At 38.1% G+C, this 22,780-nt stretch overlaps 1 protein-coding gene across 2 annotated transcripts; it reads right to left on the bottom strand.

The window, feature by feature from the left end:
- Positions 1–314: 314 nt before the first annotated feature.
- NDUFB6 (NADH:ubiquinone oxidoreductase subunit B6) lies at positions 315–12,750 on the bottom strand. 2 transcript variants are annotated; one of them, XM_027614414.1, is made up of 4 exons: positions 12,339–12,666; positions 9,967–10,059; positions 4,166–4,210; positions 315–494 (listed from the first exon to the last, which is right to left on the bottom strand). In XM_027614414.1, the coding sequence occupies exons 1-4, from the start codon at positions 12,516–12,518 to the stop codon at positions 426–428; spliced, it is 387 nt and encodes a 128-aa protein (XP_027470215.1). In that variant the 5' UTR covers positions 12,519–12,666; the 3' UTR covers positions 315–425. The 2 variants fall into 2 exon arrangements, with proteins under 2 accessions (XP_027470215.1, XP_027470216.1); XM_027614415.2 differs by lacking the exon at positions 9,967–10,059 and having other exon boundaries at positions 12,339–12,750.
- Positions 12,751–22,780: the final 10,030 nt, after the last annotated feature.

The following is a 22,780-nucleotide window of genomic DNA, read 5'->3' as shown; positions in this document are numbered from 1 at the left end:
CTTTTCAACCTAGAGTTTCTAAATAACCTCTTAAAATGCCTCAGTCTTCTCTAAAAGCGTGTGGAATTGCTGTTCTTATATTTGCTTATTGCAACATTTCATTCTGTTGCATACTTTCACATAAGATTAGATTAAGTTTACTGTGTAAGGAAAAAAACTACCACGTGACTACTTTTCTATCCTGTTTTTCAAGTTAAGAATGGCCAGAAAAAGGTGATCACTCATATTTCTTTAGCTTACCCAATTTTTACTTACTGTTAAATAATTCAAAGAGTTGCAAATTGTACAATATTTGTGAAGAAACAGACAACACATATCTCAAAGTAAACTTTATTAAAGTTACTTTTCCAGAAAATATATTCAGTAAATACAGTAATACAGCAACAAAGTTGGCCTCATACGCCTTTGAAATTTTAAAGTAATCTTCAATGATGTTGATCAGGAAATTCTTTCATTGGTGGAATTACTTCTCCAGTCTCCAGAATTGTATCACCCTAAAAAAACAAAGATGCATTAGTAGAAGAATCTCTGTCTGCAATGATGATAGTTCCACTTGATCAGATCTCACATGGAAAATCTAGTTCAGTTCTGGCATTCACATTTTGAAAGGGACTTAGACAAAGTAGAAGCTGTCTAAAGATGAGCAATATTCAGAATCTAAAGGTATAAGTGAAGTTTCACTCAAACAAAATGTCCAGAAAGGGCATGAAAGTGGTTTTCATAAAGTGATAAAAAGATAATGTTTATTTTGCATGGCCCCAAGAAATAGGAAAGGCCCTAAAAAAAGTTACAGGGAAACATCTTCAGTCCAATATCAAGAGGTAATGTACTCCCAGCAACTGAATGTGTTAGGCAACGTTTACCACTTGGCTCAGATGTGAGAGACAGAATGCAAACTTTGGTAGCTGATTTAGGTTATCTTTTCAAACCTAGATACAATATGTGTGGTAGAAAGGGCATGGGCTTTGGAGCCAGAACCAAGAGGTGAGAATCCTAGAACCTTCACTAAGAAGCTGTTATTATTTTAGGCAAATTACTTAGCTTTAGTTTCATCTTTGTGTTTAAGATAGCAGATTTTGTGAGCCTAACAGTCCATGAATGACTGGGTAAAGTAGAATTATCCCCATCCCCACACTTGCCATTCCCTGACCCCAATAGTGTTCAGGACTATTATCTGATGAAGAAATAAGCTTTTATTATGTTTAAGCCATTATACATTTGGGGGGTAATTCGTTACTCAGTTGGCATTACCGTAACATAGCAATTAGTACTCTATAAAGTGGTACTAATGCTGCTGTAATAAAAATCGAACCAATGGCACTGGCTTAACAGTGGAGACAAGGTAACTGGCATTGGAGGCTAAAAGATGGGGCAGTAGTAACTTGGAAACAGTGTCTAATGCATTGAGGTTCTAGGAGAAGTAGCTGAAAAAAAATTGTAGTATCTGTTTGACTACTACTAGCTGCCTTGGGAATGTACTTTAAGAAACATAAGCTCAGGTAGGAAGAGGCTGATTTAAGAGGAGAAATAAAAATGGAAAGAATAAAAAAATGCAGGACCTTACAGTATTGGAAAATCACGTTGCTTCTGGTTCTCTAAATACTAAGAGTTAACAACGAAGAGATCCTGAGATAACAGAAGCCCAATAAAACTCAGAGGGACTCTGTCCCATGGCAAAGATCAGACTTATCTTGAGCCAGTTTTTCTAATGTCTTTCACCTAACTGCCACGGAGTTAGAGGCAGTTGCTTGAGTACAAAGAAATGAGAGAACCCGGTAACTACACAAAGCATAGATGCATATGGGGCTGACTAGAAGCAAAAAGACTCCCATCAAGTATTTTTCTTTCCTAACTACCAACTGTTGTGGAAAATAGATGGTCAAAGAAACCAAACATATATGCAACAAAAGCCTGTGAATGTCTGAGCTTAAAACAACCTCTGGCACTCGGGCACCCAGGTGGCTCAGTCATTAAGCGTCTGCCTCTGGCTCAGGTCACGATCCCAGGACCCTGGGATCGAGCCCCGCGTCAGGCTCCTTGCTCGGTGGGAAGCCTGCTTCTCCCTCTCCCACTCCCCCTGCTTGTTTTCCCTCTCTCACTGTGTCTCTCTCTCTCTCAAAAAATAAATAAAATCTTTTTAAAAAAATAAAAATTAAAAAAATAAAAAACAACCTCTGGCACTCAACCTATGAGAAGGAGGCAAATTTTAAAGGCTATACAACCCTAAGAAGGGCATGCTTCCCATACCCATTTTAGAAGTGGTCTAGGTTGAAAATGGAAAAGAACAAAAACAAAAAAACCCAAAAACTCTGGACAAAGCCAGGGGCCAGGAAGAACAATGAACAAAGGTATTCCAGAAAACAAAATCAGTGCCCATGCAGGTCACTTACTGCACACGGGGGTTAGGAATCTTTATATCTGACCACTGGGATTTAAGAATTGCCAAGAACTAATAACTGAATTCCACCACTGAGCAATGGGTGTGTTTGGGGGTGGTCTGGGGGAGACAAGGCATGCAGTTAACTGGCCTTCTTAATTCACTGATCCTCAGATCCCAAGAGAAGTCACATCATTGTACAGCAGCCACACTACTGTACAATATCTGGAGGTCCTACATTTGGGGCTGGTTGCAGTGAAGGATGGGACTCTGGGATTTATCCCTAGGGAAGGAACTGTGTTATATGTGTTGGGAGAAGGAAGCAAAGAGCTACCTGGTAATTAGAGGGATGGACTGTGGCACAGACTCCAGGCATGGTAGGCTGGGAAATATAAAAAAGCACATAGATATGTGGGACAATGACAATGAGTTCTGGCCAACAGGATCTGAAGAGAAGTGATGTAAGCTAGTTCCAAGCTTAGACCTTAAAATCCTCCTGAGATGTCCATCCCCCTCTTTCTCTTAACATGATCTTTGGAAGCCTCATATTCCAGATGGTGTAACTGTAAGATTGTGGAGAATGCCTGATTTATATCAGTCTATGATGTCAATAAGAAACAGACCTTTGTTTTGTTAAGCCACTGAGGCCTGAGGGTTTGTTACTGCCTATCCTCTTCTAATATATGTACAAATGAGCATTCTTCAGGTCCTCATAGGGGAAGCTTCTTAAAGGGTCAATGTCACAGAAACAGAACCACAATGGCAAAAAAGTAAAATAAAATACAGAACTAGGCGAAATGTTATGGAATCACCATGGTCTTCTAAAGAGAGCCTCACCCTTCTTTTCCTTTGAACAGCAATGGCAAAATAAAGTGATAAACAAATATGTCAATGGAAGATTAAATAAATTACCCAGCTGGTGAAACCAGTAACATAATTTCCTATTCTGAGACTACGTAGGCCCTGACACACATTAATTATACACAACAAAATAACAGAAGAAATCTCCTCTTTCCTAAAGCTGAGTTTCAACTGAAGGATTAGTTAATTTTGGTGGTTCACCCTTAAATTCCCTTCTGTTGCAGACGATTATGGATTATTGTGACTATGTCATTTGATTGAAGCAAGAACCAACACTGAGTTCTGTTTTTTAAAATTACAGAACTTAGAGATTGATGGTAGTTCATTATCTATGACTAGAAATAGGACAAGAACATAATCTGCATTTTGCTATGCTTTAAACAATAACCTTACAAAACCAGTAAAAATACCAACTGATGACTAAGTAATCTTTTAATGCTCTAAAGACTCAATTTTAAATTAGGATAATAGCTTACATAGTCACACTACAAAACTTAAAGAACACATTAACAGGATTTTAAATTCACAGGTGGAGAGGTTAAGGTCAAACTGCCATAAGAAATGGCAGTTTGGAATTAATAACAGGAATTCAGTTGCTGTTACTATGCTCAAGTGTCTGCTCAGGCTAGTGCCCTAAGTCCTTAACCCTAGATGAAACAGGGTACCAGTGAAAAACTGATGGTTTCTTCAATTCACTTTAGGACTACAAAGGTTATACAAGTTTTACAGCCAGCTTCAAAAGAAGTATGCCCACCTCCCATTTTCAACTGTAGCTGCTGCCTCACAAAATTTCCTAATTTTTTTTATAAGAATATACAAAACGCACTTACAATGACAGTGAGGAGAAAGGAGCACTATAATGATCACTTAGGGAGGTAAAGGAGGGAGAAAACTAATAAAAGAAAAATCACATATATTAAGACTTACTGGGAATATTCTGGGCTTCCTTTCAACAATGGCATATGGTTTTGCCTGCAATAAAAGTAATGCTCTGTTAATTATGGTTTTAGAGTTTCTTCTAAAATAAAATAGATCATATCCCAAATTTTTAACTAAGCCCCAAACTTTCACCAAATTCCAGACTGAAACATTTAACTCAAGATCTTTACTTGGCTATCTCTACTAGTCACCTCAAACTTAACCAGGTCCAACTTATAACATCCCCCAGCCCCAAATGGTTCCCTACTGTAGCAAATGGCACTTTCATTCTCCTAGTTACAAAGGCCAAAAACCTTGATTCCTCAGCAGATCCTGTTGTTCCTTCTTGAGATTGTATCATGAATCCAACCGTTTCTCACCACCTAGTATTACTACCCTTGTTCAAGCTTCTATCCTTTTTTTTTTTTTTTTTTTTTTTTTTTTACCTGTTAGTGTCCTGGCATCCACACATGCCTTCTTAGTCTATTCTCCACACAGCAGAGGTGAGTGATTCTTTTAACATGGACCACTCCTCTACTCAAAGTTTCATAACTCTTAAGAGCAAAGGCCAAAGTCCTTGCTATGATCTCTAAGACCCTACACAATCTGGCCCTTGGCCACCTCTCTGATCTTCTCTCTTTCCCTCTCTCTATTGTAGCCACAGTGGTTCCTTCACTATTAGTCTAATCAGTTGGGCCAGCTTGGGCCTCAGGGCCCTTATATGTAATGGTTCCTCTACCTGAAATGCTCTTATAGATATCTGCTTGATCCATATCATCATTTCATTTATGTTTCTCTTCAAACAGCCCTTCTCCAGAGAGACCTAGTCTTTTACCCTGTTTAGTTTCCCTTCCATAGATTATCACTTCCTGTAACACTACATGCCTCTTCATTTACTGCCAGTCTCCAAGACTAAAATAAACACCTCATGAGAGCAGAGACTCAATCTGCTTTGCTTACTGCTATATCCCTGTGTTTAGAACAGTGCCTTGCACACAAGAGGTGCTAAAAATGTTTGTTAAATAAATGTATTTATTAAGCATATACATCTGCACAAGATACCACATGAACAAAATTTTATTAAAAGAGATTGGCAAGGTGGGAGAGAGGCCCAAGGCGAGGTATGGGGCAGGGCTGCTGTGCCCCCTCCAGGAGCCCCATCCTCTTTAAAAAAAAAAAAAAGAGAAAGAGAGAGAGATTGGCATTCTGTAAGACACGAACTGGAGCCAAAAGCAGGAGATAGAGCCAGAATACAATGTAAATACATTAAAATGTCTCTCAGGACTGGGACCAGTGGCAAGAAGACACTGAAATGTCCTTAGAAAGACTGTAAAATTCAATTGGTCAGTAAAGGTGTTAGCTGAAGCAAACTGGCTACAACATTAATGAGGATGCAGACCTACCCAAAACCAGAGAAAAAATAAGGGAGAGGTTTTGGAACCTCTATTGACACAAACCTTTAATTACATCCAACTGTGGCTTAGGAAAAATCACCTGGAAGTATGACTTCCTCAGATAAACAACTATATTAAAGTCTTGAATTGTCAAACCAGTAACTGCACCTTATTAAATCTGCTTCTCTTAGAAGGTAAGTGTCTTTTCAATCCTAGAAAAATTTAGTTAAATACAGATATAACAAAGATTAAACGTAGAGAATACATAAATGTCAAATTTAATAAGTTCTTAAAACACTGGGATGATCCATATATTGTTATTTAGAGCATTTGTGATGTTTAAGGTAATCAATCTGGCTATTAGAGGTTCTAAAAGATTAGTTTTAGGATTCTAGTTACAATGCATAATTGATTTAGGCTTGTGATTTTAAGTTTAAAAAGATTTTGCTTCTTAGGGTCATTAATTTGCCCTATAAATACTTAAAAATAAAATTCAACATATAAATATAAAATGTATAAATGCAGCTTAAAACATGAGAGAATATGATTATGTTTGTAAGTGGAATTGTTTTCAGAGAGTTCAACTTGAATTAATCCAAAGATAATAAGAACAAAGGAGACTGTTCATATTTTACTAGATGTGTAAGTAGTTTAACAGAATTTTAAAACTGAATATAAAGAATTAGGAAAAAAGGAGGTTTTTAAAATTGAAACTAACAAAATGAATTTAAATTTATATTCCAGGTAACTGTGAACAGTTCTTTCTGCATGTAAAAACCACTCTTGGCTGTTAAAAAAACTTGCACTGACAGTAGTAATATATTTTTCTCCTCTAGAGTCTTGCATGTTAAGACAGTAAAAAAATAACAGACATATGATGATATGAAATGGCCTGTGGACTTGCAGGTGAACATAAATATAAAATTTGGTTTAAGCCTATCAACAAGAGAAACACACTATACTCTGACCCTTAGACATATAAATTATTAGCCCCTTTTAATGGTTGCAGAAAGATTTTGTTTGTTTATGAAATGAAAACACTACACTTCAATTCTAATTCCTACTAGCCTCCACTAATTTCATATTTCTAACACATAAGACAAGCCATGTCCACTTGGACATCCCCAAAACATGTTGACAGCACACGCTCCTACACAAATTGACCTTTCCAAAACCCTACTTACAACTTCCAAGGCTAGAAATTTTAGAGTCATAAATACCTCTGAATTTTGGTTTCATCCCCAACTTGAGCTATGTCTTCCTTAAATAATGTCTTCTGTCTTCACTTTTCTTTTCCATTCCTGCTACCTTCATCCTAACCAGATTCTCATCAGCTAACATCTACTAAACTCCAACAGCCTCTAGCTGATCTACCTACCTGATGTCAGTACTTTACTCCCTCCAATTACCCCATCATATGAATGTTTATGTTTTCCTAAATACAGCACTTTTATCAACTCACTCACCTACTGAAAAATGGAAAGCTTTCCATTGCCTAACAGATAAGGTTCAACCTCCTCTGCCTAGCTTTCAAGACCTTCCATTAAATGGTCCCAGCCCACTGGGCCAACAGACCTGCAATTCCAGTCACCTCCTCAGTCTTGGGTAGATATGACATGAACATTACTGACTCCTTACCTTTCCTCCTAGCTGGAATAACTTTTCTCCTCCATACTCTTACCCAAATCATAAGCATCTTCCAACTTTACTACAAACTCCAAATCATACCCATCTTCCAACTTTACTACAAACTCCAGGAATTTTATCTTGCATATTCTTTCCAGAGCAATAAAGGAAGATGACATACTAGCCACTCCATAATTTATTGATGAACAAACATAATCTGCTTAGTGAAGAACAAAAATGATGTCAGCAGCCAGAATTTTAAAAAGACCATGCAATAAAGAAAGAACAAGTTATGTTAAAGGGAATTTTCTGAAAACACCAATTATTTATTTCACACTCCTTTCAACAAGCTAACAGAAAGCAAACCTCAATTGGATTATCTACAATTTGTTTGGGGAGTCCCTAACTTTTGTTTTATCTTGAAATAATTTTAAACTTACAAAAAGTTGCAAGAATTATAAAAATAATTTTTTTACTGAATCACTTCAGGAAAATGCAGACTGGTTTATTACTTTAGTATTTCCTACAAACAAGAACAATATTCTTAAAATAATCACAATACAGCCATCAAGATCAGGAAATTGATCTGTTTCATTACTGATACATTACTACCTTCTAGCTAAAGAACCCATTCAAATGTTACCAAGTGTCTCAATAATTGTCTGGAATTCTCAGAAAATCCCCTTACATGACTTGTTCCTCATTGTGTAGGCTCTAAAATTCTGAATGCCAATGCCATCTTTGTTCTTTTAACTAAACAGATAATGCCATTAATCAAGAATTACATTTAGCTGACATGCCTCTTTAAGTCCTCTTCAATCTAGAACAAATTTTCAGTCATTCCTTAACTTTCATGATCTTGACACTTCTGAAGGTAACAAGCCATTTACTATGCAGAAAAGTCCCTTGTTTGGTTTGTCTTATGCTTCCTTATGATTAGATTCAGGTTATGCATTTTTGGAAGGGAATAACGCAAAATTGATGCTGTTTTCTTACTGTACCTATCAAGTAGTACACAATTTCAGTTTGTCCCATTATTGGTATGTATTTAAGTGTGTATTATTTAAGTATGTATTTTATGTTAATTTAGATTTCTTGATGGTGTCTACCAGGTTTCTCCACTACAATTACTGCTTTTCCCTTTGTATCAAGTAAGTATGCGAAGTTCGGTATTTTGAGATTAATTTTAGCAACTTTTGATATTCCTTGACTAAAAAAAATCTTACTTTGATGATTCTCAAGTGGTAGTTTTTCTAATTTTATCAGTCCTTGTCTATTATTTAGCAATCCGTTGTACAAAAAAGCGCTGTCTCTTCTAACCATTTATTAATTGTTTATATCCATATGGACTTGTGGATTTGCATTTTATTCAGTTGGCTATAATCTATAACTATCATTAGTTATTTTGATGCTTAAATTGTCCTGGGGGAGTCCTCTCAAGCTAACTGTGTCCTTTTGGTAGATCTCCAACATTCTTTGAACACTTCTTTACTTTCTGGCACAATAAGCTCATCATGTACTTTCCCAGCTCCAGCCCTAGAATTGGCCATTTCTCCAGATAGCTCTGGATCCTTTCAGTGGAGAATTGGGTAAGACTAGGCTGCTAGATATGCTAATTATCATGCAGTGGCACTGCTCCCAGGTCTGTCGGTGGACAGACGTAGACTATCCACATTTACATCTATATAGAATTCTGTATCAATACATATTAAAAACCATGAGTTCATACCAATAATTCCAATTCCATTCCAGTACCACAAGGTTTTCTCTCTTTCCATGTGTGCAACTCTCTTTTCTGACAATGAGAATTCTGGGTTCTGCTATCATCGATACATGTACTTACTTGATCAGTCTTCCTATATGTAACCAATCTCCTGTCACTACCATCACACGCCAGTATAAATAACCTCACCTCATTCAGGTCCTGGTATCTTACTATAGATAGCCACCTCCATCATTGCCCCAAACCACCCTTCTTGCGGATGTCCTCCTCCCCTTGCTCAGGTTCCAATATTCTACACCAGGTTACTACCACTGCTGTTCTCCACACAGGTATACTCACCAACTCCCCTCCACCCCAACGTCCCCCTCTCCCTGAGACCTAATATCCTCCCTGGGTACCAGAATGCCCTCTTCCATCTGTTTGGGTTATGACACTCCATGCTGGGCAGCCGCCACTGTTCTCCCTTCTATACCATTCCCTCAAATGCACTCCTTCCTCATATTGCCTTCGATCCAACACCAGACTATCCCTTGGCTTTAAAATATGGCAACTGCCTCAGTTCAATCACCACACGCAAGATCTTTCCATGACAAAGTTCAAGCTTTTGGACATCCTGGATTCTAAAGAAAGAAAATGGTGAAAAATCAGACAGAATGAAGGAAAGGGAAATGGGATGATGACAAAGACAACCTTTGTCTAATTTGAATTTATCTTGTATCTCCACTCAAAGAAAGGAGCAGAAATTCTTTGCTCCATTCCTATTTAGAACCCCAAGTTTACACTAGTATTATTAGGTCAACTTCATTCTGATCATTTAAACATTGTTTTTAGGAGAAAATGTATTTCAAGTTGTAATCAACTAATATAAAGATTAATGAAAAACTGCACTTTACTTAAGTTTCATTAAATCTTTTCCTTGACTACTTTATTCAAAGTACTTCAAAATCAGTTATAAGTGGCAGATTATTTCTACTAAATAACGCAGGGTAAGGCATGCCCACATAGGAAATAATTTTGTACAATATTAAAAATAAATTCTGAAAAATACATACTTAAAACATACTTACATTCACGTGATATTTGATATAATAATGAATAATCCAGGCAGGTATAAGTACATGAGTAAAAGCAAAGATACTGTGTCGGTATGCCTTATAAATCTGGGGGGAAAGAAACATAAACAAGATATCCCTTTTTTTTTATGTTTGTGGCAGAAAAAAAGCATCAATGATATAATAATGTCATGATTATTTTAAAATGTCTACCTGCTACATACTTCCTTACAGTCTTTAACTAATCCCACCCATTCAAATATTTTTATTAAACATAGGACCTGTGGCACCTGGGTTAAGCATCTGTCTTCGGCTCAGGTCATGATCCCAGGGTTCTGGGACTGAGCCCTGCATCGGGCTCCCTGTTCGGCAGGGAGTCTGCTTCTCCCTCTCCTGCTCCCCCTGTTTGTGTTCCCTCTCTCGCTGTGTCTCTCTCCGTCAAATAAATAAATAACATCTTTAAAAAAAATAAACATAGGACCTGCTAGGGGATACCTACAGAGTTCAGAGCAAACGAGGTTTAAGACAAGTAACATTTTGCAAAGCTACAGTAAGGTATTCATAGATATATATAAATATTTTAAAGACTTCTAAAAATATCCTTATTTTAAGTTTACTAAAGATAAACATGGCATAAATAATGAAAGAATAATTTTAATCAATTTAATTAGCATAATCAAACCTACAAAATTTTTCAGGAACAGTCAACCCCCTAATTTATCAATTTCAATACCCACAATCAATATCTAGGTATAAGGCAGACAACCTTGAGCTCTCCAAAGCTCGAAAAAGAATGTTTTACATACTGGGATAGGGGTGTTCCAAGATTACTTTGAGATGCTTTCAGGCACATTATTTTATTTTATTTATTTTTTTAAGATTTTATTTGACAGAGAGACACAGTGAGAGAGGGAACACAAGCAGGGGAAGTGGGAGAGGGAGAAGCAGGCTTCCAGCCGAGCAGGGAGCCCGATGTGGGGCTCAATCCCAGGACCCTGGGATCATGACCTGAGCCGAAGGCAGACGCTTAACGACTGAGACACCCAGGCGCCCCAAAGCACACTATTTTAAAAGAGAAAGGCAAAATAGAAATGAAAATGGAACTTTTCCGTGGCAGCCAATCTGAATGAAATACAACCATCTAACCAACGATAACTAGATTCTAGGTGTTATAGTATATATGATTATGGAAGAAAAATTAACTCAAAGTAAGGAACAACAGACTAAAATACTTATTTACTTCCTTACATCACTGGCTGATGGCTGGGATGTCAACTTTCAACCAGAAGCTGCCAAAATCAACAAGTAATGTCAGGGATACAAAAGGTGAGACTAGGGTTGAATTAGAGTGTAATTTTACCACTTTAAATAAGTATCCAATACCACTTTCTCAGAAAATTTTGCACAAGACTTGGTAGCACAGTCAGAAAGTAGGTACACTTGGATCTCAGTGTGAACTCCTTCAATTCCTAGCTCTGTGACCACGGATAAATCACTCAATTTTTGTAGGTCTCATTTTCCACACATTTAAACTAAGGATTAGGAGTAGTTTCTACCTTACAGAAGTAAAAGAATTAAATAAAGTAACACATGTCAAACCCTCAGCAAAATGCCAGGCAGAAAATAAGTACTCAAGTGTTACTTAATAGTATTATTACGATTATTATTAGCCAATGTCATAGCTTATTGAAAACAATTCTGAGATATAGTGTTCATCAGTTAAATTGATGTAATTTAATGACCTCAAGAAAATGTCCAGAGACCCTGAAAATAAAGGGTGATCTTAATAATATTCAATAAATGAGTGATTTTCTGTAGTGTAAAGTCTAGAAATGCACTTTTAAACTAAACTGTGTTAAAAGAACATAGTGGTAGTTCAGAAAGGTGGCTCTTGAATATAACTCATTACGGAAAGCAGCAAGACCCTATCTTTTTCATGGTGATCACATGGGGCTGTACAACCAATCAGAGACTCCCCGTGTCTTACGGTAGGTGGGTGTAGTGTTATTCTCTGTAACCTCAACCTTAAAAAAGCAGACAGGTGTCCTTAAATACTAAAATCACAGATTTTTCACTCAAGTGAATCTTTCTATCATTCTGTAAAACCTAAGCAAAGATTCGCCTCCTTCTCATCACACTTGACAGCAACAGGGTAGACTCTCCCAAAGCCATACTTGTTCCTGAACTCCAGAGCTCTCTTGGGACAAGATAGCGTCCCTTCTAAACCTAAGTCTCGGCTGAACCCGGTTCTCCCTCAGGGAACTACCGGGACTTGCAGGCCCAGTGATGTCAGTCCTTGGTGTGACTACAATTAGCAGGCATCCAGCATCCAGGCCGGGGGTTGTGACGGGGTGTGGGCATCAGGGCGAGGGAGGCCCGTCACTCACCACGTTCTTCCACGGGGTCTGGTCCCGCAAAAAGTGATTCCAGAATCTCTCCATAGGCCATACCCGCTGCGGGGGCAGCACCGGCTCCCGGGAGCTCAGCTCCTGGTCTTTTAGCCATCGCCTTCTCAGCTGTTGGAGCTGCTGCAGCCGCAGTTTCTCGTCTGGCGTGTACCCCGACATGCTGCCGCTGGTACCAAGGCCGGACACGGCGCGTCCCTGATCAGGGTCTTGTCACTTACGCGCGCTCCCCGCTTCCGAGGCGACCTTGCGAGGACGCCCGGGAGCGGCGCGCCGTTAGGACGTCATTCAGGTCCTGCCTCCGCACCGGCTGCAATCGCCGCGTTAAGGCTGGGCTTGCGCAGTCTTCATCCGCCCAGATTAGCCGGGGGCGGGTGGGGCCGCGTTTTAGTTGTGGGAGAAGCGGGGGAAAGGGACGGAAAGAAGAAAACCGGAGAGGGCAGAGGGCTGGAGTGGTGTTCTGGGACCTGGAAGGATGAGAATATGTGATCCAATGAATGTGATGTCCAATGCAAATTCTTCACCTCCCTCTCCCGCCTGGGTACTCGTCTTCCCATGACCTAGAGAGTGTGGAGAACGTTACTTCCAAGTTTAAATCCCAGCTGTGTCAGTGACTGATAAAGTGACCTTGGGCAGTCTCAGTCTGTTCCTTCATCTGTACTGCGGAGGCTAAAAGAGTAGTTTAATAGCTAACAGAATTGGACACATTCATGCTTTGTGACCCAGCAATCCCACGTCGAGGATTATATCCAAAAGATGTAGTGCTAAAAATATGAAAAGAATGTGCATGAGTATTCACTGCCGTACAATAAAAAAACTGGAAATTAGCCCCAAATTCCTCAATAGTGGACTGGTTGAATAAATTATGGTACAATAACGCAATGAAGTGCTCTATATTACAACCGTGGAATGATCTCTATATTGTTAAGTGAAAAAAAACCAAATGAAGTGCATATAGTATGCTACCTTTTATCCAAAAAGAGAAGAGTGGTAGTAATACTAAATATATACACGTTTGCTTAAATTTTAAAAATAAAAGGAGGGAAACTATTGCTTTGTTTTAAAATGTTACCAACGGGGGGGGGGGGGAAGGGAATAAGAGGAAACAGAGATAGAAGCTAGGCATCTCTGAATATATCCTGTGTAACAGATTTTACTCTAGAACCATGTAAACATTTTATATTATTATAAAACAAAATTAAGTTTACAAAATCTCCTCTAAAAATCAAAAGTAAAAACACATGAATCTAACTGATCTGCTAAGTGGCATAACCCCCCACACACCATTTCAAGTAAGTTTAATCCATCAAATTATTGTTCATCTATATAGAAAGAGATACCTCGAAGACAAAGGAAACTGCCAAAAGAAATTTTTTTAAACTGTTTTAGGTAATTATATTGTTGGAAATGGTGGTAATATTAATCTGACACTGAAAATAAGCATTTATGCTGGAATTTTTGTAATGGGAGAAAGATACAAATGTAAATTGTATGAGTTTAAGTAAAAACTCTGAAGTTCTGAATTTGAATCAAAAGACTCAGTAAAAACTCATGATGTATTTTATCTTTAAATATATTTATCATTTTATCTTAGCTCTGCCCATTGAAATGGCCTAAAAATAATTGCCAATCCAGTAACCATGAACATCTCTAGCTCTTAGATTGTGACTTCTAAATACCATTTTCCATTAGAAGAAGCCAAGACTCCTGGGAACAGCAGTTCTCAAACATTTTGCTTCTCAAATTTCTTCAAACTCTTAAAAACTGTGGCTCCTGGGTGGCTCAGTCATTAAGCCTCTGCCTTCGGTTCAGGTCATGATCCCAGGGTCCTGGGATCGAGCCCCACATGGAGCCCCACATGGAGCCCCACATTGGACTCCCCGCTCCACGGGAAGCCTGCTTCTCCCTCTCTTGCTGTGTCTCTCTCTGTCAAATAAATAAAATCTTTTAAAAATAAAATAAAAAATAAATAAAAACTCTTAAAAACTGTTGAGGACCCCAAGGAGCTTTTGTGTGTATGGGTTATACCTATTGATGTTTACTGCATTATAAATTAAAAGAGATTTTAAAATAACAAAATATCCATTAACAAAAATTATTTAATGAGAAGAGTGCCATTGTTTTACGGTTTTGTAAATCTCTTTAACGTCTGGCCTAATAAATGACAGCATATTTTTTAAAACCTCTTCTACATTTAGTCATAATATCCTACACCAGGTAGCCCTTGGGAAACTCTATATACATTTGTGAGAGACTGCAAATTAAAAAGGGGAAATAGCATCTTAGTATTAGTATGAAAATCATTTTGGCCTCACAGACCCCATGAATGCATCACAGGGACTCCCAGGGATCCCCCGATCACACTTTGAGAACAATTGCCTTAGAGAAATAGCTAATCCCAGGTCTGAGTGAAGAAATGTAAAAGAAACCAGGAACATCTTGTCTTAGTAGGAAGCAGGTAAATTTCTAAAGACAGGCTCATGTCAAAAGGATTCAGAAGCCAACTTAAATAGACTTCCTTTGGTCAAAGATAAAAGAATTTGAGCATCAATAAATATAATGACTTCAGTGGAATGAAAAATATCAAATAGATTCACAAATAGATTCAAAATACCGAATAGGGGTGCCTGGGTGGTTCAGTCGGTTGAGAGTCTGCCTTCAGCTCCAGAATCCTGGGATTGAGCCCCGCATATGGCTCCCTGCTTGGCAGGGAGTCTGCTTTTCCCTCTCCCTCTGCCCCTCCCCACTGTTCATGCTCTCTCCCACTCTCTCTCAAATAAATAAATAAAATCTGAAAAAAAAAAGAGATTCACATACATGAGTTCATAATGATTTAAAAAAAACTCATTGGTCATTTTTGGATGGTGTTAGGGAACCAACTCATTATTTTGAAAACTATTAAGTGAAGGGGAAAAAAACAAGCATTCTTCTGGCATCTCTATATAAACTGCATCTTCGAGTAACAAGATAGTTGGTGAAGGAAAATTTAATCAAAGAAGCATAAAAACAGTAAAAAAAAGAAGGGATGGCTGAAGTAGAATATCACTATTCTGCAACCATTATTTTGTTAATGAATCAATACAGTGATCACCAAAAGCTGCTCACGTCTCAGTGGGTAGAGCATGGGACTCTCAATCTCAGGGTCGTGAGTTCAAATTCTACATTTGGACATGGAGCCTACTTACAAAAAAAAAAAAAAAGCTCCTTATGTCCCAAAGAGAACATGTGCGCCTCCTGGTGGAAGACAGCCTTACTGCCTGTAAAGTGTCCTTGCCAAACAAAAAATCGAACTGAATCTGATCAAGTTTCTAGATCTAACTACTCATTTAAAGGAAATACAGGGACAGACTCCTCTAACTCCTATACAACACCAAAATGATACATTCAGAAAAATCCTTATCATCGAAACTGTAGACAAGTGACTCTGTTTCTTGAACAAAAATATATTGAAGGGAAAGACAAAATGAGAGAGGGAGAGAAAGAGAACTCATAGATTAAAAGAGATGATAACTCAACAGTAAGAAAATGAACAAGCAATGTAACAAGTGGGTCAAAGATCTTAACAGACACCTCACTAAAGAAGATAAACAGGAGCACCTGGGTGGGTCAGCCGGTTAAGCATCTATCTGCCTTTGGCTCAGGTCATGATCTCAGGGTCCTGGGATGGGGCCACAGGTCAGGGTCCCCATTCAGCAGGGTGTCGGCTTGCCTCTCTGCCTCTCCCCCTGCTCGTGCTCTCTCTCAAATAAATAAATAAAATCTTTAAACAAAGAAGTTATACAGGTGGCCAGTAAGCATATGAAAACGTGCTCCAGATCATATGTCATCAGGGAAATGCAAATTAGAACAATGAGATACCATTATACAACCATTAGAAGGGCCAAAATCTGGGACCCTGACAAGACCAAATGCTGATGAGAATGTGGAGCAACAGAAACTCTCATACATTGTTGATGGGAATGCAAAATATTACAGTCACTTTGGAAGACTGTTTGGCAGTTTCTTACAAAACTAAACATACCCTTCCTATATGATCCAGCAATCACACTTCTTGGTATTTAAGTAAAGGAGTTGAAAACTCATCTCCACACAGAACCCATATACGGATGTTTATAGCAGCTTTATTCATAACTGCCCAAATTTGGAAGCAACCAAGATGTCCTTCTGTAGGTGAATGGATAAACTGTGGTATCTCCAGACAATAGAATATTATTCAGCACTAAAAAAGAAATGAGATACCAACCAATGAAAAGACATGAAAGAGCCCTAAATCCATATTATTAGGAAAGAAGCCAATCTGAGAAGGTTGCATACTGTATGACTCACACTATATGACATTCTGGAAAAGCCAAAACTAGGGAGGCAATGAAAAGATCAGTGGTTGTCGGGCCAGGGGGGCAGGGAGTGGTGTATGAATAGGCAGAACACAGAGGATTTTTAGGGCAGTGAAAATATTCCTGTGTGATATTTTAATGATGGATATATGTTATTATACATTTGCCCAAACCCATTGAATGTACACCAAGACTGAACCCTAAGGTAAACTATGGACTTCGGGTGATTATGGTGTGTCAATGTAGGTTCATCCTTGGTAAAAAAAATATATATATAATAATAATAATAATAAAAATAAATAAAATAAAGTACTATTCTGGTGAGGGATGTTGATAATGGAGGAGGCTATGCATGTGTGAGAGAGAGCAGGGGGTATGTGGAAAATCTCTGTACCTTTTTCTCGGTACTATTGTAAACCTAAAACTAAAGCAATCAGGTCTTTTTAAAATGAGAGACAATGAGGGAAATTTGAACACTACCTTGATCTTTTATGATATTGAGGAATAATTGTTATTTTTTACATGATGATATTGGGGTAATATTTTTAAAGAGGAGTTCTTATCTCTTAGAAATACCCTCTGAAATATTTATGGGTGGGAGGGTACAATGCCTGGAATTTACTTCTAAATAATTGGAGAGGGAGGAAAGAGGTTTGAAGGAAATAAGATTAGTAATGAGTTGGTAATTGTTGATGCTGTCTGATAGGTAAATGCAGGGGATTATACTCCTCTCATATACTATTTTGTGTATGTTTGAAGTTCTTCCAAATAAAAAGTTTTTCAAGATGTATGCCTTGAAGTGGTAGGAAAACTATGCATTTAAGCTATTATCAATCCTCAATCTATCTTATAATAGCTATATTTTAGACGAAAATTCATCATCCTTCTTAGGCTAGAGCTCTCAGCTCTGTTCTGATGAGATGCAAACAACTGATAGTCAAGTGACAGTAAATCCATGAGTGCTTACTCATTCCAGGAAGGATATAGATCCTCAATGAGGCATTTGACAACCCACATAAATGTTTCTTTGGTGAGTAGAGTTAAAGACATCTAGTAATTCCTTGAACTTGGGACCTTCATTCTGACTTACTCTGTACTTTCCTCACCTTCTAACACCACTATATTTAAAAAGAAAAAGAAAGAAAGAAAATCAATATTGTTTTGGAAAATATATTCTTATATCACTGGCTACCGCCTACCATATTTCTACACCTTCCCGTTTACCTATGGCCATGACACCCATGAAGAAGATGAGCTGAATAAAAATAAAATACAGTGAGGGAGCATGTTCAGCTTACCACACCTGGGAAATGTGGACTCATGAATTCAGATAGTTGGTAGTACCTGGATAACTACTGGATATTCCCACAAGAGGGCACTCTAGCTTGCTGGAAAATTATAAATACTGTACAATTAAGTTGAGCTTTATATAAAATCTCATTAACCAGTCCACAAAACCAGGAAGGAGCTACAGCACACTGGGCAGGGAAAAGGAGCCAGGAGATAAGGTGACAGGGTGTCTTCTGTCAATAAACTCACGTCTTCAACTGAGGATCTAATAAGAGCCTAATACTTCCAGGTATGTTTTTAAAAGCCAGCTTGGTTTGACACCTGAAAGAGTATACTAGTCGGAGCAGACATGAGATTGAGGCCATGGATTTCAGGTGATGTGGGGCAGATAGCTGAACTGAGTGCAGGACCCCACCACCAGACTGAATTTGCAGCCAGGAACTGAGATGCAAGTTTCATCCAAGTTCCCTTTCAAACTTTCAGTCAGAAATGTAAAAAGCCTTTGTGCTGTCTTCATTTTAAGCACTTATTTAAGATATTTAATTTCTCTATAAATTCCTTTATCTTTTAGTAGGTTTCTTTCATCTTGTTCTTTTGCTTTAAAAAAAAAAAAATTCTATCACCCTACCGTACAAAGCATCATTATTTCCAAGGGGACGAGGGGGGAAAAAGATACTTGCTCATGTTGATTAGAAGATCCATAAGAGGGAGCATTTTACATCCTGACTTTGAAATTCTTCAAAAAATCAGTGTCTTAGTGGTATACAGATACTAATATAATCAGCAACTTCATGGCAAAGTTCATTACTTACAGCGGCAGCAGGTCACATGCTCTGTGCCAGAGATGGAGCTTTGAGCTGATCATTATAGTTTCCATCTGTGGGGCATAGTTGGCATGACTACAACTGTCTTAATATCCTATGATTAGTAGAGCAGAATAAGTTGTTTGACTTCTTAAGCCTGTAAGTAGTCCAAGACAATGTCCATTTGCTCAAGTTTTTACTTCTAGTTGGATCCCTGCACTTTCAGCGGCAAGTGATGCCAAACAGAGACACTCTAGAAAGAACAATTGATTAAAATCATTAACTCCACATCGTAGAAGGTGCCCTCCAGTTCTCTACAAGAATTTCTAAATTTTGTGTTTTCATTTCAACAACAATTTAAAAAATTTCGTGGAAGCATATTCTAGATCAACCACCTTATAACCAAATACCCAAATTTGCATGTGTGTTTACAATTGCGTGGAGCCAAGTGGAGGCCATGTGATGTTATGGCACATTATATGAATAAAAGTTTCTCAGTCATTCAGAAGTAGGGAAGTGGTGAATGGAGCCACCTCACAAACACGGCACCTCACAGCAAAGATTCCATCTTTCTTTATATTGACTAGCAACCGTTGATTTGGGGAGGTAATAAACAGGTAAAATGAAGAAGTTTCCGTTATATCTCTTTATTCTTAGAATATTTTGTTTCTATTGCATTTTGTAGGCTGCTGTTAAGCAAATCAGCCCAATAAAACAATTAATTGGTTTGAAATTAATGCCATTGTTTAAAAGGAAAGATAAAAACAATGTTCAATGACTCAACTAACATTCTAGCGTGTTAAAAATCAAGGCAATAAACAATGAAGCAGAAAATCCCAAAATGCATATTTCCACTACACATCATTGTTTTTGTTTTGTTAAAACGTATCCATTATTTGAATTTTTTATTGTTATATTTTTTTGCACATAATTTGTAATTTAATTTCAGTTCTATAGATGAAATAGAATATAGACAACAAATTTATATGTAATTTGTGTTTGTAAATATTTAAGTAAAGTTATAATGAAAATTACTTTATTCGAGGAATATGCAAGAATTTGTTTTCCCTCCTTTAAAAGGGATTATTACATTACTTAAATTTGTAAAGAAAATACAGGTTTATTTCTTTTTTGTAAAGTTATGAATGACCAACAGGGAATAAACTAAAGAAAGAACAGTGAGCATGCCTTCATAAGAACATCTGCACTGCCTTTTGGGGACTAGATTGACAATTAACTTTTTATACATGCTAATATTCCTAAATGTAAGAGCTCATTCCATAATTTCAGCCTAGTAAATTTTATTTCATAAATTATACATTTCACAAAACATTGGGGCAGTGTTAAAGCCTAAAATTTTCTGAAGACTCCCCAGAAAGACAATTTTTCTTTCCTCCCTTTTGTTTCCTTTTCCTTCATCCTCTAGGAAGCAACCAGTTTTGTCTTTTTCTCCTCAATTAATTGTAGCTGGTTTTCTTGAATAAAAGATATGGCTTTGGGAGGGAGGGAGGTGGAATCTGAATCATCCCAGCCGATAATAATGCAAATTTATATAATAACTGATAAACTGTACCTTTACTTTTTACTTAATAGATCTGACATAAGAGTCTTAAAGTCCTTACTAGTAGTAAGAGGGAAAAGTATTACTTTAAAATTTTTTAATTAATTAAAAAAATTTTAATTAACATTAAAACCCTTCATTATTATGAAAGTGCAGCTGTCTTATGTTTGTATTTTTTTTTTTTTGAGAGAGAGAGAGAGAGAGAGAGAGCACCCGCACCCGCAAGTGGGGAGCAAAGGGAGAGAGAGAATCTTAAGCAGACTCCACACCCACCATGGAGCCCAGCATCAGGCTTGACCTCATGACCCTGAGATCATGACCTGAGCCGAAACCAAGATTCAGACGCTTAACCAAGTGAGCCACCCAACTGCCCTGTTTGTATTTTTTGAAATAATATTTTATTTTTTGCTGTTCATAAATTATCTTTGATCTTCACACACCTGCTTTGGTGTACTTATGGGTATCTGTAATGACATGAGTGATGGGAACATTTGGATGGCTTTTTTTTTTAAGATTTTATTTATTTGACAGAGAAAGACACAGCGAGAGAGGGAACACAAGCAGGGGGAGTGGGAGAGGGAGAAGCAGGCTTCTGCCGAGCAGGGCACCCGATGTGGGGCTTGATCCCAGGACCCTGGGATCATGACCTGAGCCGAAGGCAGACGCTTAACGACTGAGCCACCCAGGTGCCCCTTGAATGGCTTTTTGTTCTCTTTTCTGTACTTTTGCATTTCATTAGCATGATGATGCAATGGTCATAATCCAGAAGAGTATTATTATTATATATCATTTGAACTAATGAGATGTACCTTCCTTCAACAGTCCCTACCATGGCTGGGCTCAGCATACCTACTTCTATCAGATGGAGGTCATTTCCTCACTGGCCCATATCCCTCAAGCCTACTACTTGAAACGATGGCTTACTTTTATTGGCCTATTTATTCACAAGAACTGCTCAGAAAAGCAAGAGACTAATTACAATGGGATCAACTTGGTTTATCTTATATAGGGAGAAAAGGCTTCAGTATCAAAACCCAAAATATTCATGTGGCCAGGTGCAAAGTTTTCTGTAACTTGGTTACTTCAAGTAATATGTCAAAATAATATTCTAAATATGCTCCACTTTCAAGTTTGTGTATTACTTCTTCAAGTTTGTGTTTTACCATACGTGAATATGTAAGCACTCTTCTAGCAACTGTTTATTTATAGTAATATACTTTTTAAAGATTTTATTTATTTATTTGACAGAGAGAGAGACGGCGAGAGCAGGAACACAAGCAGGGGGAGTGGGAGAGGGAGAAGCAGGCTTCCCACTGAGCAGGGAGCCTGATACGGGGCTTGATCCCAGGACCCTAGGATCATGACCCCAGCCGAAGGCAGACGCTCAACAACTGAGCCACCCAGGTGCCCCTATAATAATATATTGTTTTCATGTATCAAATTCCTTCCAAAATATCATACCACCAAATCTTGGTAATTTGTAAGTGTTTACAGCAGGAACCATCCATGCATCCATTCATTCAGCAAATATTTTACTTAACGTTTTATATATGCCAGACACTAAACTGTGCAGAGAATAAATTTATGAGCAAGACTCAAGGAGACTTACAATCTAATAAAGGAAGGCAGTTATTTAGACAAATACGTTGTACATAATGGCTGTGGCAAATGTGTGAATGAAGTCTCCAGCCTTGGGAAAGTAAATCTATCTACCTCTCATTCATTCATCCATCTGTACATTTACCACGTATTCATTTTGAGTACCTACCAGATGGTAGGTAGGCCTTGCCTTCAGTGTCAGGGATATAGAGTTCAGGAAGATACAGCCCCTGCTTTCAAGGAATCCATTGTTTAGTGCGGGAACCAGGTAAGTAATAAATACTTGGAATAAGCAGGAGATAGTAAAGGCATATGTCTGGTACCATGGCTGCACAAAGGAAGGAGTGATCAGCTACCTGGGTGGGGCTTCAGGGGAGCCTTTGAAGTGTAGAGTTCAACAGAACTGGATCTAGAGAGATGGGACAGTGTCATCGAGCAGACAAGGAGGGGGGTAAGGAGGACAGATTAATACTTTTCATTATCCCTGAATGTTTAGATTTAGGAGCTGTGTGTTCAGTCAGATCCTCTCTCAGACTGAAATGCCCATGAGCATGCCATGGGGGAAACTGAGTGATGACAGGTACAAGAAAAAAATGTTTGGGTAAGTCCAGCTTGTCTAATTAATCATATTTGATTGGCCTGGGAGCTCTGGACTATAGCTTCAAATTCAAGTCCCCAGAATGGTTTTCAAGGTTCTTAAAAGCCTTCACCTTGTCTATGCTGCCTAATTCCATCCACTTTCTCTACCTCCGTCCTACGTTATAGGACCAATCACCTTTCCACCCCCCAACAATGTCTCCTTATTCACTCGTCTCTCTTCACCTTCTGCCACCAGTC

This window comes from Zalophus californianus, chromosome 13, assembly GCF_009762305.2.
Source record: "Zalophus californianus isolate mZalCal1 chromosome 13, mZalCal1.pri.v2, whole genome shotgun sequence".
Taxonomy (NCBI): domain Eukaryota; kingdom Metazoa; phylum Chordata; class Mammalia; order Carnivora; family Otariidae; genus Zalophus; species Zalophus californianus.
The sequence above is the reverse complement of the archived record's forward strand: the minus strand, read 5'-3'. Positions and strand labels throughout refer to the sequence as shown.